This window comes from Bos taurus, chromosome 29, assembly GCF_002263795.3.
Source record: "Bos taurus isolate L1 Dominette 01449 registration number 42190680 breed Hereford chromosome 29, ARS-UCD2.0, whole genome shotgun sequence".
Classification (NCBI taxonomy): Eukaryota; Metazoa; Chordata; class Mammalia; order Artiodactyla; family Bovidae; genus Bos; species Bos taurus.
Window position 1 is genome coordinate 50,513,964 of NC_037356.1, and position 16,772 is coordinate 50,530,735.

The 16,772-nt window shown below is 69.5% G+C and overlaps 1 protein-coding gene across 12 annotated transcripts; it reads right to left on the reverse strand.

Annotated features, from left to right (window-relative positions):
- Positions 1-132: 132 nt before the first annotated feature.
- TSPAN4 (tetraspanin 4) lies at positions 133-16,514 on the reverse strand. Of its 12 annotated transcripts, XM_059882790.1 has the most exons (10): positions 15,300-15,354; positions 12,104-12,196; positions 11,241-11,333; positions 9,749-9,828; positions 2,904-3,095; positions 2,582-2,656; positions 1,647-1,748; positions 1,414-1,545; positions 1,239-1,322; positions 133-561 (listed from the first exon to the last, which is right to left on the reverse strand). In XM_059882790.1, exons 4-10 carry the CDS (start codon positions 9,809-9,811, stop codon positions 493-495), a joined length of 717 nt encoding a protein of 238 aa, XP_059738773.1. In that variant the 5' UTR covers positions 9,812-9,828; positions 11,241-11,333; positions 12,104-12,196; positions 15,300-15,354; the 3' UTR covers positions 133-492. The 12 variants fall into 12 exon arrangements, with proteins under 12 accessions (XP_059738773.1, XP_005227372.1, XP_005227371.1 ...); XM_005227315.5 differs by lacking the exons at positions 11,241-11,333; positions 15,300-15,354 and adding an exon at positions 16,457-16,514 and having other exon boundaries at positions 12,113-12,196; XM_005227314.5 differs by lacking the exons at positions 11,241-11,333; positions 15,300-15,354 and adding an exon at positions 16,457-16,514.
- Between the last annotated feature and the right edge of the window lie 258 nt (positions 16,515-16,772).

The following is a 16,772-nucleotide window of genomic DNA, read 5'->3' on the forward strand; positions in this document are numbered from 1 at the left end:
GACCCGTGCAGGCAGGGGGGCCATGCCCGTCCAGGAGCCCCGCTCCAAGCACCAGGCAGTGGGAGTGGGTGCAGGGCCCACAGGGTCCGCCTGGGTGTGGCTCCCCGGGGTCAGGCACTGAGACACACGGGGTGGGGGGGCTGCTGCCCACACTTTATTAGACGTGCCCGGAGCCTGCCGTGGCCCCGCTGTGGGGTGTGGGGGAGCAGCCTGCAGCCTGTCTCCAGCACCAGGGCCAGCGGGGAGCCCCTCATCTCCCACCCCAACCCAGACAGGGCTGGTGGGGAAACACTGCCCTGGAGAACACTTGGGCAAGAAAAGCGCCAGAAGCCCCCGTGGACCCCAGCCCCACGCCCGCTTGGGTACAGCGCTCCTGAGGCCAGGAGTCCTAGGGGCTCCCAGGCCCAGGCTGGTGAGAGGTCCAGCTCCTGGGGGGGCGGGGGTGTGGGCGACGTCCTTTGGCAGCGAAGCAGGGTGGTGGGCAGCTGGCGGCTACGCACAGTAGGCATCTGCCCTCACCACCTGGCAGTACATGGTCATGGCGAAGGTCAGGCCCAAGATCTGCGGGGACAGCAGGGGCCGGGCAGGGCCGCTCAGGACCACGGCCAGTGGCCCCCGGGGAAGCCTTGGGCCTGGGGGCCTAGAGGCGCCCCGTGGGCCAGACCCAGACCCGCTTTCCCCTTGGAGTGGGTTTGGCCACCCTGGGCCCCGCTGGTCTCAGGGCCTAGGAGTTCCAGGCTGGGCCCCCAACAGCTGCCCTCCACTCCTCTGTCTGACTGCGATCACCCCTCTGGGAGTGTCTGGCTGTGACCTCTGCCTGCACTCCAGAAACAGGCTGCCCTGACACTGCTTGGTGCTACCCCTGGGGCTGGCACTCAGGTCTTGCATGAAAGCTGGGGAGCTAGGGCTGGCCGGCCGGGCCTCACCAGGGTCTGCACTGCCCGCCTTCACTCCGCACTGGGCAGTCCTGGGACCACCCCCTCCCCCCAGAGCCCTGGGCAGGGGTGTGGGGACACAGCTGGTGCACAGACCTCAGCAGAGGCACCCAGGCTGTGCTTCCGTCCACGAGGAGATCAGACCCTCAGCTCAGGAGTCTGTCCCTGAGGTGTCACAGGTCACCTCCCCGTGGATGCCGTCTTTGACAACCCCCCAGGAGGCCCCCTGCACCTCTGCTGGGGACCCAGGCTCCTCTGCTGCCCTGTTCTTCGGGCTCAGGGCTGGGGTGGGGCCCCTCCTACCTGCACCAGGGCCGTGCACAGCCCAAAGACGCCCACGGCCAGCAGGTTCTCCTGGAGCCACATCTTCACGGTCTCATAACACGGCTGGAGGAAGAGTCGGCGTCACGGGGGCGGTGAGGTCGGCCCTTCGCCCCCAGGGGCCTGGGCCGTGGCTGGCCGGAGGGCACAGACTCACCGCTTTCCACCAGGTGCCGGGTGCGTGCAGCCCGCAGCTCTCGCTGAACTCCAGGCAGCAGGAGTCAGGAACGCGTGTGGCATTGTAGACCTCGAACCAGTCGGTGTAGTTGGAGACCCCGCAGCAGCGGAACTGCGGGAGAGAGGTGGGCTGGGACTGTGCACGGAGGGGTCCCGCCCTCCCCCTCCCCCGGCCACACCGGCCGGCCCCCGCCCCGCCCCGCCCCGCCTCACGTCGGTCTGGATGATGCTCCAGGCGTTGGTGAGGCCCACGTTGCCTGGGGTGCCGTACAGGTGCAGGCCTTTCTTCAGGTCCCGCTGGGCGTACCTGTCGATCTGCAGGACGGCAGGGCCACGCTGTGGCCAGCTCCACCTACCTCGGCCAGACCCGCGCCCACGCTGGCCCCCGGTGCCCTCTGTCCACCTCCCTGCAGTCACCCCTCCCAGAAGGCACCACCAAGCTCTGGCACCCCAAAGTCTCCCTGGGCCTCTCGTGGTGCTAATGACGGGATCCGAGTCAGACGCATCAGCACGAGCTTATGGCAGTTAACTTGCAGATGGAGACAGACAGGCACCGAACACCCAGGGCAGCGTCTGCACACGCCCACCGGGACCCACGGCTCTGCGTGGCCGGCCAACAAGGCCCAGATCTTGGTTACTAAGACCGTTCGTTCTCCATAAAGGAACCAGGCTCCCTGGAGAAATGGCAGATTCCAGGGCTGGGGCAGGGGCCCCCCAGGATAGATGTGGGGAGTGTCTCTTAGCAGAGGTGTTGGAGGAGCAGGTAAGGGATGTGGGAGCCACAGAGCTCCAGTAGCCAGAGCTAAACCAGATGAACAAAAAGTAAGTCTTGGGGTATAGCCAGAGAATAAAACATGTAAGTGCACCCTCACATGTGTCATTAAGCAACAGCAGGGGGTGGGAGACACCCCCATCGAGCTGACGCGCAGCTGAAGGCGGGCCGCCTGGGTGCTCAGACTCTCCGGAGCCTGCGAGGCCCTGCTGTCCCCCCCAGGCCTGGCCGCCAGGACCTGTGCTTGTAACCAGAGCCGGGCTGGGCCCGGCGTCTGTCCATGCAGAGCTGGGGTCCCTAGGGTCGGTTCTCAGCCCCTCCCGCCCCCTTGCCTCTGGGAGGGTGCAGCCCCGTGCCCGCCATGGGGCAGTTGTACCTTGTCAGTGTAGGCGAAGAAGAGGATGGTGATGCAGGCCTCGAGCAGGAACACCAGCAGCAGGGCCACGAAGAACTGCGGGCCGGGACCGCCAGCCTCAGCCGTGCGGCCCACCTGGCTCGCACGGACGGCCCCACCCGCCCCGCACAGGGTCCTGGGGGCTGAGAGGGCTGGGACAGGAGCTGGGAGGGGGTCTCGGAGAAAACAGGCCCAGTGCCAGTCGGAGGGGCTGTGCCTGGCACACGTGTGGGGGCACGTGTACACGTGCGCCTGTGTCTGTCAGGGCCGCCCCCCGCCCGGCCTGCTCCCCCACTGGACTCACGGTGAGCAGGAGGCATTTGTTCTCCTTGATGGCCCCGATGCAGCCCACGAAGCCGATGGCCATCACGAAGGCGCCGGTGACGATGAGCAGGTTGGCGGCCGACAGCGACGGGAAGGAGGAGGACAGGGTGGCGAAGTTCCCCTGCGTGGCTGCCAGCCAGATGCCCACGCCCAGGATGCCGCAGCCGCCCAGCTGGGCCAGGGCGCAGAGGGGGGCGCGGGTGAGGAGCCCGCCAGGCGCCCGCTGACCACCTGGCCTGCCGGCCGCACTGGGTCCCCCCATGCATCCTGGGCCCCAGCCGTCCCCCCGGAGGGGCTGCCCCCAAGCCCACACCAGCCCACTCCCTGGCCCGCTCCCCCGACCACTGCAGCTTTTACTGAACTTCATAATTGCTCCTTACAAAAATCGATTCAAACAGGAGGAAGAGGCAGGGGAGGCCAGGCGGTGATGAATCCGGGGAGACGCCTGGCCCCGGGGGGGCGGGGGCGGCCAGAGGGGTGGGGAGCCAGAGCCAGCTGGGACTCTGAAGCCTTGGGGATGCCCCAAGATGAAATGGGAGCTCAAGCCCAAGGCTGGCAGGGTCTGTTGACCGTAAGGAAGTGTGTGTCTGTGTGTGTGTCCAGGCTGGGCAGGGTCTGCTGGCTATAAGGACACATGTGTGTTGTGTCCCCATTAGGAGACTGCACACGTGAGTGTGTCCCCGTAAGGAGACGTGTGAGAGTGTGTGTTCCCATAAGGAGACGTGTGCACACGTGAGTGTGTCCCCATAAGGAGATGTGAGCGTCCCCTAAGGAGACGTGTGTGTCCCCATAAGGAGATGTGTGCACACGTGTGTGTCCCCATAAGGAGACGTGTGAGAGTGTGTGTTCCCATAAGGAGACATGTGCACACGTGCGTGTGTCCCCATAAGGAGACGTGTGAGAGTGTGTGTTCCCATAAGGAGACGTGTGCACACGTGCATGTGTCCCCATAAGGAGACGTGCATATGTTCCCATAAGGAGACGTGTGCACACATGAGCGTGTCCCCATAAGGAGATGTGAGCGTGTCCCCATAAGGAGATGTGTGAAAGTGTGTGTGTATGTTCCCATAAGGAGACGTGTGCACACGTGCGTGTGTCCCCATAAGGAGACGTGTGCACGCGTGTGTGCGCCCCTCCTGTGGGAGAGGGATGACCCCCATGTGGCAGGCCCCCACCAGGTGCAGGGACAGAGCTGTCCACAGTGCTGACCACAGGCAAGGCCACTTGAGGCAGCAGGGCACTCGCCCCTGCCTGGGGGCGCCATCAGGGGACCCTGAAGAGGCTGGGACGGGCGCGGGTCACGAGCCCTCCCACCAGCCGACGGGCAGGAAACGGGTGCTCAGGGCCACCCCAGGTCCATGGGCTCTCCAGGTGCCCATGTGGACCACACATACGGACGGTCTCCCCTGGCCTCCACCCAGCGTCGCAGCAGAGGGGGGACCCAGGTCAGGGGCAGGGGCTGCCCCCCCGGAAGAAGCCGAAGCAGGCACCCTGGTCCCACGCCTGCCCATCCCTGCTGACCGGGCACACCCTCTCCCGCTCCAGGGGCTCAGCCCAGGTCAAGCCCCGAGGCTGGCGCTGGTGGGGGGTGCGGGGCTGCCTCTGAGCAGAGGGGAGCACCTTCCTCTAAAACCCAACAGCCAGCCAGCTAGCTCCGCCCTTGAGGTCGGCACGGAAGCTCTGGTCCACAGGACAAGCGCCTCCGAGCCCCTGGCCCCGCGGGGACCTGGGGAGGGTCACGGGAGGCCATCTGGGGGGAGCGTCCTGCAGGGCTGGGCCCGCCCGGGAGGGCATCACCCGGGGCAGCCTCACACACGCCGTGATGCGGACCTGGCCCACGGTGACACCCAGACACGTCACCCGGCCCTCCGCACTCAGGCACAGACCAGCCACCAACAACCGCGCGAACGCGATGCGGGCACGTGGGTAAGAAAATTACCTGTAATTGTGAAGCTGCTTCTGTGTAGGCAGCTTTTAAAACATTTTGGCAGGAAGATTACAGCCTCCGAGTACGGGGGAAACGGGCCCTGTGAAACCCAGATGGAGGAGCAACGCAGAAGCGCCTGAGGTCCCTCCCAGGACGGGCCCGCGGGCAGCAGCGGGCAAGGGACACCACCCCACCCCATCCCACTGTGTCCTCCCTGCCCCTCCCCAGCCCTGCTGGGGCCCAGGAGCAGACCCCCACTCCACGGCAGCACCCCCCAGACCCCCCATCCCACCCCTGCAGTCCCCAGGGCAATCCTGTCTCCATCTCACACCTGGAGTGCACACCCTACCCCCTGTGCCCAGCCTGGCACGCGCTCCCCACCTCCTGCTGTCTCTTTTCTTGTCCATATTTTGGGGGACTGGCCTAGGGCTAGGCAGGTGGGGCCCCTTGGTGAGGCCCACGGGGGCGCCAGCCCTCCAGTCACGTGGCTCGGCATGGCAGATGGCCGGGCAGCTGGCCCGATCCTTGGAACGGGGTGAAGGGCCAGGTGCCCACAGGGGCCAAGTGTGTGTCAGAAGCCCCTCACCAGGCAGCTGGCACCATCTCGGGGGTGGGGCCGGGCACAGTGGGGTGACATCCCCCTCCCAGCCAAGAACAGCCCCAGGGGAAGGGAGGAGCCCATCTCTGTGAAGTTCAAGGGTGGAAAAACCTGTCCCCTGGGCTAGAAATCAGGTCTGCAGGTGCCCAGGGTGGGGGCTGGGGGCCTGAATGCCGGGGCTCGGGCACCACCCTGGTGGGGAGCGGAAACTCTGTGCAACGAAGGGGCTGCCCCAGCGGCGCAGCGGGGAAGACTCTGCACCTGCAGAGCAGTGGGCACAATCCCTGGTCCAGTCCGGGAACTCGAAGCCCACGTGCCGCACGGCCATAAACAAAGAATCTATGCAACTGACTGTTATTGTTTTCCTTACACTCCAGAAAGCCCTGCGTCCCTCCAGGCTGCGAGAGAGGGGCCGGCGCCAGCCCACAGACCCCGCCCCCAGACCGGTGTCCGAGAGGAGGGGGCTGCCCTTCCGGGGCAGCTGGGGAGCAGATGGGCAGGACCTCAGCAGGGAGCTAGGGCTGCACCCCCACACAGGCCCCGGGGCCTCTCCACTGCCCCCTGGCCCCCTTAGGGGCTGAAGCCACACCTCTCTGCCCCAAACAGCTCCCGAGGTCTCTGACCAACTGCTGCCACCCCCACCCATGTGAGAAGCCACCGAGTCCCTGATCGGAGGGGGCTGGCGTGCTGGTAGGGGTGGGACAGGGAGACCCACCGCTGCTGCCACAGGGGACCAACCCCGGGCCGCAGAGGCCCTGTCTTCCAGCTGCTGGCCCCAGAGATGGGCCTCAGGCGGGACAGCCGTCCTGGGGCATCCTGACCCCTGACCTGACCGGGACAGCCAAGGACCCCGGCTTCCCACACTCTTACCACCCACCCCGGCTCATGGTCGCCGGCAGCAGGACCCCCACCACCCCGCCCCCTCCCTGCTGCAGGAAGAAAGCGGAACCCGGACACACAGCCTCCCCCAGCACCCCCCCCCCAAAAAGCCCGAGCCAAGAGCAGTCACGGGGGCTGAGGCCCGCAGACCCCCGGCCCTGCGCCATGGCCTCCAGCAGGGCCCCTTGGCCTGTTTCCCCGAGGGCAGGGGTGCCAGCGGGGGTGGTCCCAGGTCTGCGGAGCCCTGTGGCCCTCGGGCCCTCTCTCACCGTTCTGGGAGACCGGGGCCAGAGGCTAGGCCCAGTCTGCAGCTCCTCAAGGGGGAAAACCAGGCGCCCCCTGGGCTGGTGGGGGGGGGACACAGGATCCACAGAGAGTAGGACTTGCCCAGGGAACCAGGGAGGCCCGGCCCGCGCTGCGGGGGAGGCAGGGCAGGGAGCGCTCCTGCCTGGACAGGGCTGGGGGACGCAGCAAAGCTAACCACGCCCGGGAGCAGCCGGCTGCAGGCTGAGGCCCAGCCAGTCATGGGAGCATCTTCGCCTTTCAGAACCAGCCCTGCCTCCATTCAGGACCACCCCCACCACCAAGACCACCCCCATGGCTGCAGAAACTACCCCGGGGAGCCCTGAGCACCCCCCAGAGCTGGGGAGGGGCAGGGAGAGTGCCCAGGGGCTGCTCAGCCCCACCGCACCTCCCGATCCCCGCACACAGCCCTCCTCCCAAGGGGATCCCCCTGACTCAGGGACCCCAGCCCTAAGCTGCCCACCGCCTGCACGCCTGGAAGGTAGCGGTGCCCCTGGAAGGCGGCGGTGTCCCCAGTGGGGCTGTGCCTCCCCTGGAGGGCCCGGCGGCCCTGGGTGGGTGGACAGTCTGGGGGTTGGCCAGCACCTGGGCCTCACCCCACCCTGTGCCCCCTGCAGCCCACCTGGGCCTTGCTCCATCTCAGGGCACCCCTTCGCAAGCACCGAGGATACCATCGAGTCTCCTGAGCCACGCTGTTGACCCGCAGGCCACACAAGACCCAGCAGATTCACACGAGCACCTGCAGCTGGAGGTCCCAGCGCGGCCCTTCCGGCCCCCGTCCAGGAGCCCCCAGGGAAGACCCGTCCAGCAGAGCATGGTAGCCTCCAGAGCCAGCCCCGTCCCCACACTCAGCCAGGACCCCGGGACGGACAGGAGGGGCAGGAGGCGCTTCTGGGGAGGCCGGCTTAGGCCCAGGCGGAGAGAGCCGGGTGCGAGGTGGGCCCGCTGGGTCTGCAGTGGAGAAGGGGCTCTGGGGTGGCTCAAAGGCGAGTGTGCCCTGCTGGGCTGCGGCGCAAGAGGGGCCCAGGGGCACCGCAGCTCGACCTGCGAGCGGCGTCCCACCTCCCTCAGCTGCTCCCGAGTGGGAAACACCGGGGCAAAACATACCTCCAGTGGGGGCTCAGCACCCCCAGAGAGCAACGTGCCGATCCCGAGAAAGGGGGGCTCTGCCCCCTCCGCAGCCCCGTCAGCAGCAGCAAGGGCCCGGCTGACACCTGCACTGGGCCCAGCGGGGTGGGGTCCGGCCAGCCCCCCAGCCGTGCTCACCACCCCTGGCCTCAGTGTTTCCTGGGGGTCCTCTCTCCGACTGCAGATCCCCGCCAGGCACCAAGGTGGGGTGTGGACGGACCAAGCCAGCCCCCGGGCCAGGGCACCTGGCCGGGAAGTGTAATTGGATAATAAAGGGATTGGATTTTCTAGCCCTGGAGAGGGTCCCCAGGGGTTCCTGACTTGTTCTTTCCAGGGCTGAGGATGGCACCCAGGGCAGGAATCACTGGAGCGTGTCCGCCCTGCAGCTGGGCTGGAGGTGCCTTCGGGGTTCACAGGGCAGAGACAGCTCTGGCGGGCCTTTTGGGGGGCTGCCCCCCGGGCACAGGCCCCTCGAGGGCCCCCTCTCCTCCTCCCAACAAGCAGATACCCCCGCTCTGAGAAGGCGGGGTGGGGGCAGGTGGAGAAGCAGGTCCTGCCTCCCCGGGAACTCCCCCTGCCCCCGCCCATCCCCCATCCGCCCACCGCCCTTCCTGCTCACCAGTCACACGGCCACCTGCAGCCCTCTCCCGTCACACTGCCCGGGGCGGACTGACCCTGCCAGCTGCCCGCCGCTCGCCACACCGGTGCCCGCCGCTCCTGGCTGCAGCCCCCCGCTCCTGGCCGGTGTCCACCGCTCCTGGCCGGTGCCCTGCTCCTGGTCGGTGCCCGCCCCCCGGTCCTGGCCAGTGCCCCCGAACCTGGTTGGTGCCCCTGCTCCTGGCCAGGGCCCCGTGAGGAGGAGACAGCCGCACCCCCCACTCCTGGGCAGAGCGCAGCCTCAGCTGCCTCTGCTGCTCGCTCCTGGCCTCTGGGGGCTTCTCAGCTCCAGGCCCGCCCCTCCCAGGAGCTCCTTGCAGAGAATGACCTTTTGAGTGACCCCTGGGGAGGTGGGCAACTGGGGCAGGAGCCTCCCCCTCTTCCCAGCGACCTCGTACTTCTTAGGCCAGAGCCCAGGAGAGGCAGGAGGTGCAGCAAGGTGGTGCTTTCTGAGCCTTTTGCGGTAAGTGGAGCTCAGGCGAACGCGTTTACAGTGGGCGGCCTCCTTCTGGGGTCCAGAGCCCCCGCAGGAAGGACAGCCACACCCCCATGCTCTCACCATGGAAGGAGAGCCGCATCAGGAATTATCAATGGAGCGGCTGTGACCTTGGCATCATCTCCCCACAGGCCCTGCAGCCCGGCTGTGGGACCCCAGGCCCGGCCGGGTTTGCTCCCCGTGCAAGTGTGACACCCCGCAGGCACGCCCAGCCCCCCCACCTGGGTCTGGACGGCAACTCTGTCCTCCAGTGTTGGGGTTTTTCGAGGAACGGGGCCCCCCTGTAGCACCAACAGCTCTGACCCTGGACACAAGCACCTCATCTGAGCAAACCCAGCCACCTTAGAGAAAGTTAGAGAAGCCCCCCACCTGGCTGGAGGTGCAGCAGAGGGCCAGACAGCCCTCCCGCTGGCCCCCAGCCCCTGTCCTGCCCAGGAGCCGGTCCAGAGGAGGGCTCGCCCTCCCAGCCCCACCACCCCCCAGCCCCTCTGCAAGTGCGGTCCCTGGATCCAGGAAGGCGGGTCTGCTGGGGAGGCTGTGCCCACGAAGAGCGAGGGCACGGCGGAGAAGGAGCCAGCGGCCCGGCAGAGAGCAGGAGCGGGGCCCCACGCTGCCCCATGGCAGGTGTGGGACACGTCCAGTCTCAGCAAGAGACAGAGCGGAGGAGATGCAGGGCGGCCGCCCAGGGTGCAGACTTGGCGGACCCCAGCAATACCGGAACCCCCAGGAGCCGCGCTGCCCTGGCCCCAGCGATCCCAGACACACCCCCAGCCAGCGTCCCGAGTGTCCCGCCACACCCCCCAGCGGGAGCGGCGACCCGGGCCCGCCGCCACTCACCCAGAAGAGCAGGTTGAAGGCGAACATGAGGTACTTGACGCCCTGCAGGCAGCCGCGCGCCATGCTGCAGCGCTTCAGCTCTAGGAGGAAGATGAAGGACAGGTCCAGGTAGAAGACCACGTACTTGTTGCCCTTAGGCGACGTGTAGCGCGCCTGGGCCGCCTTGGGGCCGGGGCTGGCGTGCAGGCCGAAGAAGGGGCCGCCGCGCGCGAAGCCCGGTTCCTTGCCCGGCGGCGACGGGCTGCGCCGGTACGTGGACTCGTCCGTGCTCGAGCGGCGCATCGCGCGGGGCCGCCGGGCTCCCCGCCCCGGCCCGCGGGGACACCCGGCGCGCCGCTCCGCTAGGACCCGCGGCGGGCCGCGGACACCTGCCCGCGCGCCGCAGCCGCGGCCTGCCCGGCCCGCGCGGCTCGCGCGGACCCCGCCCCGCCGCCCTGGCCGCCCCGCCCCGCGCCGGCCAATCGCAGCCCCGGCCCGCCCCCGGTCCGCCCCGCGCGGGCCCCGCCCCCGGCGCGCCCCGCCCGCCGCTCCTCCGCCCGCCCGCCGAGCGCCCGCGGGGGCTGGGCGCGCGGGGCCGGCAGCGCTCAGCCCTGGCGCGACGCCCCGGCCTTGCCCGGAAGCCGCAGCGAGCTGGGACCCCGCTGGCGGCCGGGTTCGGCGGCCTCCGACCGCACGCGAAACGCAAAGCGCTTTGCAGATGAGGGGTGACCCACTTGCTGCCTGGGGGCGACGTGGGGCAGCTCCGGCTCCCCGCCCCGATCGAGGCAGCGCAGGGGGCGCAGCCGGAACACACCCGGGGTGCACCCCGCGCCGGCGAGGGCTGCGCGGGGCCATGGGTCAGCCTGGGGACCCCAGCCGGGGGCGGTCCCGGGAGACCAGGCAGAGGGGAAGGACAAGCCTCCGGGAAGGGCCGGGGCAGGGGGAGCCCGGAGGGCGGCCAGCCCGCCAGGCAGGGTGTGGGAGTCATCACTGGGCCCAAGGCAGGCCACAGGCGTGTGCAGGGCTGGCAGCCCCTCCAGGCCCAGAGCCCGCGGGACCCTCTGCCCTCGCCCTGGTCCTGGCTTCCTGGGCACGTGCGACGTGCAGTCACACAGGACCCCTCGCGGGCGGGACATGCTGCTGCCACTGTCTGGAGAGTCTCCATAATCTCTGACGAAGGTGCCCTGACCATCACATCACTCCGGCCTCTCCCAGACACCTGCACACAAGCCCTGGCAGCACACTGGAGCTCCAAGGCCCCCTGCACAGGCAGAGTGCTGTGCCCTGGTGCTGTGCAGGCAGACGGGACAGACGCCCCTCTGCTGTGCCCCCACAGCCCACCCCACTGGTGGAGGCCCTGGGTGTGGAGGGAAGACCCCCACCCGAGGCCCGGACACCGCCCCTCCTGCCTGCAGCCCCCCTCCTCCTCTCGGTTCAGCAGGGGGCCCGGCCTTGGGGAGCGTGGTGCGACAGGCAGGGACGCCCCCGCCCTGGACTGGGTCTACCCGCTCACCAAGGCCACGCAGGGCAGCACCCACCCTGTCGGGTGGTGCAGGAAGCTGCAGTCGGAGGACGGAAGGACTCAACTCGGCCAAGGTCAGCAGAACTCAGAGGGAAGAAAGGAACGGGGAGGGGAGGGGGAGGGGAGAAAAAGAAGTTGGGGGGAAGCGACAAAGCGACAGTGAGGACACCGAGCCTGAGCCCTGCTGGGCTCCCGAGAAGGGACACGCTGCCAACCACGGGCCCAGTGGAGAGGCCAGCCGTGGAGGGTCCCCACAGGCTCCGCAGAGACTGCGAGTGGCAGCGGTGACCCCTGGTGACCTGGTGACCTGGTGGCCCCAGCAGCCTCTGGCCACCTCCCCTTGGCCCAACTCTGCCAGGCCACACGCCCAAGCCAGGGACAGCCACTCAGGGCCCTGAGAGGCGCAGTGGGCACAGGCGGGCTGAAGGGCAGCGCCTCTGAAGACAGGGCTGGGGGCCGGGAGCCTCCCCTCCACCCTTCAGCCCACCGCAAGGCTGGCTGGTTGCCACAAGGGACCCAGCACCCAGGGTGCCCTCTCCCCTGCCTCACTCGGCCAACACCACGCCAACGCCCCAGAATTCCTGAAAACCCTCTCCAGTCTCTAAAACCCTGCTCCGGCCCCCGCCGTGAGCCGCTGAGCCTGAGCTGAGATTCACCCTGGAGACAACCAAGGATGCCGGGGCCAGCGGGAACACGGACGAGAGCACACGGCCCGGCGAGCCCCGGGACCCCGCCCCCGGCGCCCAGCAGCTCCCCCAGCAGCGGGACACACACCGAGAGGGCCACACCGGACTGGCTGGGTCCCGGTCTGTCCCGGGACCAGGAGAACCTCCACCAGCGAGGCCCTGCCCTACCTGGCTTACCGGGGAAGAAGGCGGGCGGTGCCCAGTGGTCCTGAGGGCTGGCCAGCCGGCAGGTGAGCGGTCAGCAAGGCCAAAGCCGCAGCTCTGTGGAGGGAAGACAGGCGGAGTGGAGGCCACGCTGCGGCTCGTTCCCAGCCTCTGCAGGGGCTCTGCACCCGGGGCAGGACCCCTGCGGGGAGAGAGGGCGGCCGGGGGCCGGGGGCGATGTGCTCAGACTTAGGGCCCAGCCCGGGGGCTGCCTCCCCGCCCTCTGAGGTGCCCGGAGGCACAAGCGTGCCCGCGCGGGGCTGCACTCGGACAACACACGTGGTCAGCAGACGGAAGGCCATCCAGCCCCCAGCGGCCCCACAACCCAGAGCCCAGCCTGATGGTCCACGTCCCCCAGGGCCCTGCACCCCACGCCCTCCCGCTTCCCAGAGACAGACGCCCTGAGCCCCCAGCCTCCCCGCGGAGCCAGCCTACGATGCGTCACGAGGCCCATTAATGTGCACTTAATGGACTCGCATGAAGAGAGGACTCTGTCACCCCTACCAGCCAAGTATTTCGGGGGAGGAGGGCCAAGGCCACACTCCGCCCCCACGCCTGACCCCTCGGACAGGGGCTCCCTGCAGCCGGGATGGGGGGCTGGTGGTCTTCCAGCAGCCGGCAGCAGACAGCAAAGGCTCATGTGCCTGCCGCCCTGCCCACCCGCTCCCGGGCCGCCCTCTGCCACGCGTCCTCTCAAACCCACACCTGCGGCAGATGCGAAGCCACGGAGCGGGTGGAGGCTTGGCAGCCTGAGACCCATTCCCTCACTCGGGGGGTGACCAGCACCCACCGCTGTGAGAAAGGAGGCACCCAGACCAGGCCCAGGACCCCACCCCCGCCTCAGCGACCCCTGTGCCCCTGCGCCCAGGGAGGACGCGCCCAGGGAGGGGCTCAGGCCCAGGAGTACAGAGGGCAGGGGCGCGAGGGGGGCCCCCTCTCCGGAGCTCACAGCGACACTGCAGACACTGAAACCCACGCCCCCAGCCCCCAGCCCTGAGGCCGCCTCCACAGCCGCAACCCCCGGGCCTGGGCTCAGCAGATGGGCCTCCCAGCCAGGCCCTGAGGGAGAGCTCCACCCACACCCCTCCCAGCCTCCGACCCCTCTAGACCCTCACCCAGTGCAGCCCCGGGACCCTCCACGGGTGACCGCCATGCCCCTCCGTGAACCCAGGGCCCCACCCCATCCGGGGCAGCCCAGACTCAAGCCTACAGTCGTGGGGGTGGCGGCTACAGGGCCAGACAGGACCTGGCTGGCCCCACGCCTCACCTGGCCCGGCCTCCTCCTCCAGGAAGCCTCCTGCCCCCAGCCTGCTCTGGGCCTCCTCCGTGTGCAGGATCGCACAGGCCTGGGTCCCCAGAATCACACACGCAGCAGGTGATCAGGATGGGCAGAGCAAGAAGCCCAGACAGCCCTTGCCCAGCCTGCCAGCCCCGGGCTGGGCCTCTGGGACCCTCCGGGGCCCAGGGCAGGGGCAGGAGGGAGCCCGGGGGAGTGTGGGCACCTACCTGGCCAGACCGAGGCCCAGCTCAGAGAAAGACCTCCCCGAACACCGTGAGTGCTGGCCCGGCGACCTTGGAGGCCTGCAGCGGGCGGGCCCCAGCAGAGCCGGTGAGCATGCCCACAGCTCAGGGTGCCGAGCTGGCCGCCCAGCCCGGGCCCCCAGGTTGCCGGCTCTGAGGCGGCTGAGAGGAGCCAGGAGGCCCCGCCAACACAAACAGGCCTGCGGAGCCGCCTTCCTGCTGCTGCTTCAGCCCCCGACCTCGGGGGAGGGGCACGCAAGCACCCAGGCCCACAGGCCTTCCCCCCACTGGCCTGGAAGACACTGCCTCCAGGAGAGGGGTCCCCATGGAAGAGGCCACCCAGGGGCCTCCAGCACTTCCCCGGGCCCAGTGAGGCCAACCCCGAGGACAGGGGCTCCCCTCAGGACCCTCCCGCCACCCCGGGACCTGGGAGCTCTCTTCCCCACCTGGACACCGACACTCCAGCCCGCCCCCTGTACACCAGTGCTCTCTGGGAGCCCCATGCATGGCCGAGCGGGCCATCCTCAAGGGCCCTGCCTGTCCACAGGGTCACTAGGTTGCACAGCTGGTCTGCAAACACCGCCCAGTACCCCAGCCCCCGGGGCCCAGAGGGTCACCGCGGGTGCAGCAGGTGGGCGACCCCGTCAAACCCCGACGAGGCATCCACGCACCCCGCTCACCACGCCGCCCCCCACGTGTGAGCACAGCTTACCCAGAGCCGCCAGAGCTTGGGCGCTCGGGGCTGCGCTGGGACCCTCGCCCCCTCCCCCTTACAGAAGGGGAGGCGGACGCTGTGGTCCAGGACGGGGCGCAGGGTCAGCTGCCTCCTGGGCGGCTCCGTCTCTTAGGTGGCGTTTCCAGGACAACACCCGGGCCACAGGGTCTCAGTGGCTGAAGCTCGGATCGCGGGTTTCCCCTTGTCCCCCCCTGCCCTGAAGTGACCCTCCTCTGGCAGGAAGTAGGGCGCACGGGTTCCAGACCACATGTGAACACCACCCCCGCCCCGGTCCTGTGCCCCCGCCCGTGGGGGCAGGACCCCCCTCCTTGGAAACCCAGCGCTTCACTCTCCCTGCCCATCTCCAGGCCAAGCCCGAGGCCTGGGCCACATCTGCGCTCACTCCCAGGGGCCCTGCCGCAGGCCTGTCCCACCCACCGCGCCCTCACAAGTGCACCAGGCCCTTGGGGCACTCTCTGCCCCTGCCCAGCCTGCCCCCTCAGCACCCACAGGGAGGGAGAAGGCCCAGCGGGGGAGAAGGCTGAGGTGAGGCCCCCCAGGGTCCTCAGGTCCAGCCTGGCCAGGCCTGAGCCAGGGCGGAGTGGGCACAGAGGCCAAGTGCCCAAGGGGCCTCTGAGCACACGTGTGCTGGCGGCCTGTGCCACCACGCCGCTCAGCAAGCCCCTCCTGGGAAACCAGGGAGCTGCAGGGAGGAGTCCCCCTCCAAATCCACACGCAGTTCTCAGAATTCCAGGAATGTCAACTTGGCTCTCCCGCCCCTCAGTCTCTGGGAGTAAACAGCCCCTGGGCCAGAGCGGGGTGCGGTGGGCCAGAGCGGGGTGCGGTGGGCCAGGGGCCCCTCCCCCAGGAAGCCCGCACGCACCCACCCCTGCTCTATCAGAGCCCCCCGCCTGTCCCCCTCACCTCCGCAGACACGGTCGCCTCTACAGCTGAGCCTGGGTCCACCCCAGGCCACTGTGACTCAAGGCCCCATCCCAGCCGGGGACAGGATGTGCGTCCAGTCAGCCTGGGGAGGGGGGGCAGGCAGGGCAGGGAAGTGGCTTTTGCTCGTGGCTCCGCACGTGGCAGGGTGGGGGACGGTGAATGCCACTGGGGAGGGTGACCAGAGCCAAACTCCAGACTGGCAGAAGCGCTGGCCAGCCTCCCCAGGACCCTGGGACCTCCACCTCCATGCTCCTCGACTTACAGTCAGAGTCCACCACCCACCCCAAGAGGACTCTGAGCTGACGCCTAGGACCCAACATGGTGGGCCCACCCACCCCAACCAGAGACCCTGACGCCCCAGGCCAGCAAACGTGAGGAGACCCTGCCTAGGTGCCTGGGTCACAGGTGCCACCGTGCCTAGGTCACCCTCCTCAGTCCAAAGCTCGCCTCCTCCAGGGAGCCTTCCTTGCTTCTCGGTGCACACGGCCCTCCCCAGCCGCCAGTCACAGGATCAGGGGGCTCACCTCTAGCCACTTCCCGAGACACAGCGCCACCCCCCCCACCCCGCTCCCTTTAAACCCCCACCGCCTCCAGCTCCCAGAGCCTCTGTCCGGACTCTTCAAGTCTCCGCTCTAACCCTAACACCCCGAGCGCCCCCCTGACCCGCAGAGCGGGCGCTCCCGGGTCACAGGCGCCCGCCCGGCCGAGCGCGGACTGGGGCCTGGGCCGCCAGCGCCTCCCGCGGGAAGAAGGCAGGAGCGGGGCCAAGCTGACCGCGGCGACGGCCGGAGCCCCCCACCGGCTGGGTCGCCCCGCGCCCGCCCGCCTCCAGGGATACGGGCAGCTACCGGGCCGGGACCGTTACTGTGCGGGCGACCCGGGCCAGGCGGCGACCTCGAGGGTCCCTCGGACTCTGCGCAGAGACCTCCGAGTGCCGGCGGGCAGCGGCTCCAGGCGGAGAGGCCGCCCCCTGCCCGGCCCCTCTGGCCGCTCTCCGCGCCCCAGACCCGGCTCGCAACTTGTTGCTGAAACGCGGCTCGAGCTCTGCGCTCGGGGCGCCGATTCGCGCGGGTCCGGCGCGGGCGCGGGCGCGGGCCCTGCCGCACTCCGCCCGCGTCCCGGCGGGGGCGCTGTACCTGCCTCGCGCCCGCCCGCGGCGTCAGTCAGCCGGGCACGAGGAACGCGAACGCCGCCGCCGAGCCCTTGCGGCCCCGCGCGGACGCCGTAGGCCGGGACGTACCAAGGCGCGTGCGGGGGGCTCCCGCCGCGGACCCGCCCCCGGACCTGGACCCCGGACCCCAGACCTGGACCCCGGACCCCGCACCTGGACCCCGGACCCGCGCCCGGGCGGAGGAGCCGCCGTCGCGGCGGGAGGCGGAGGCCGGCGGCGCCGGGCGGCCGCGGGAGGTGCACGGGCCGGGCCGGCACCCCCGCGCCATGGGCGCGCCGGGG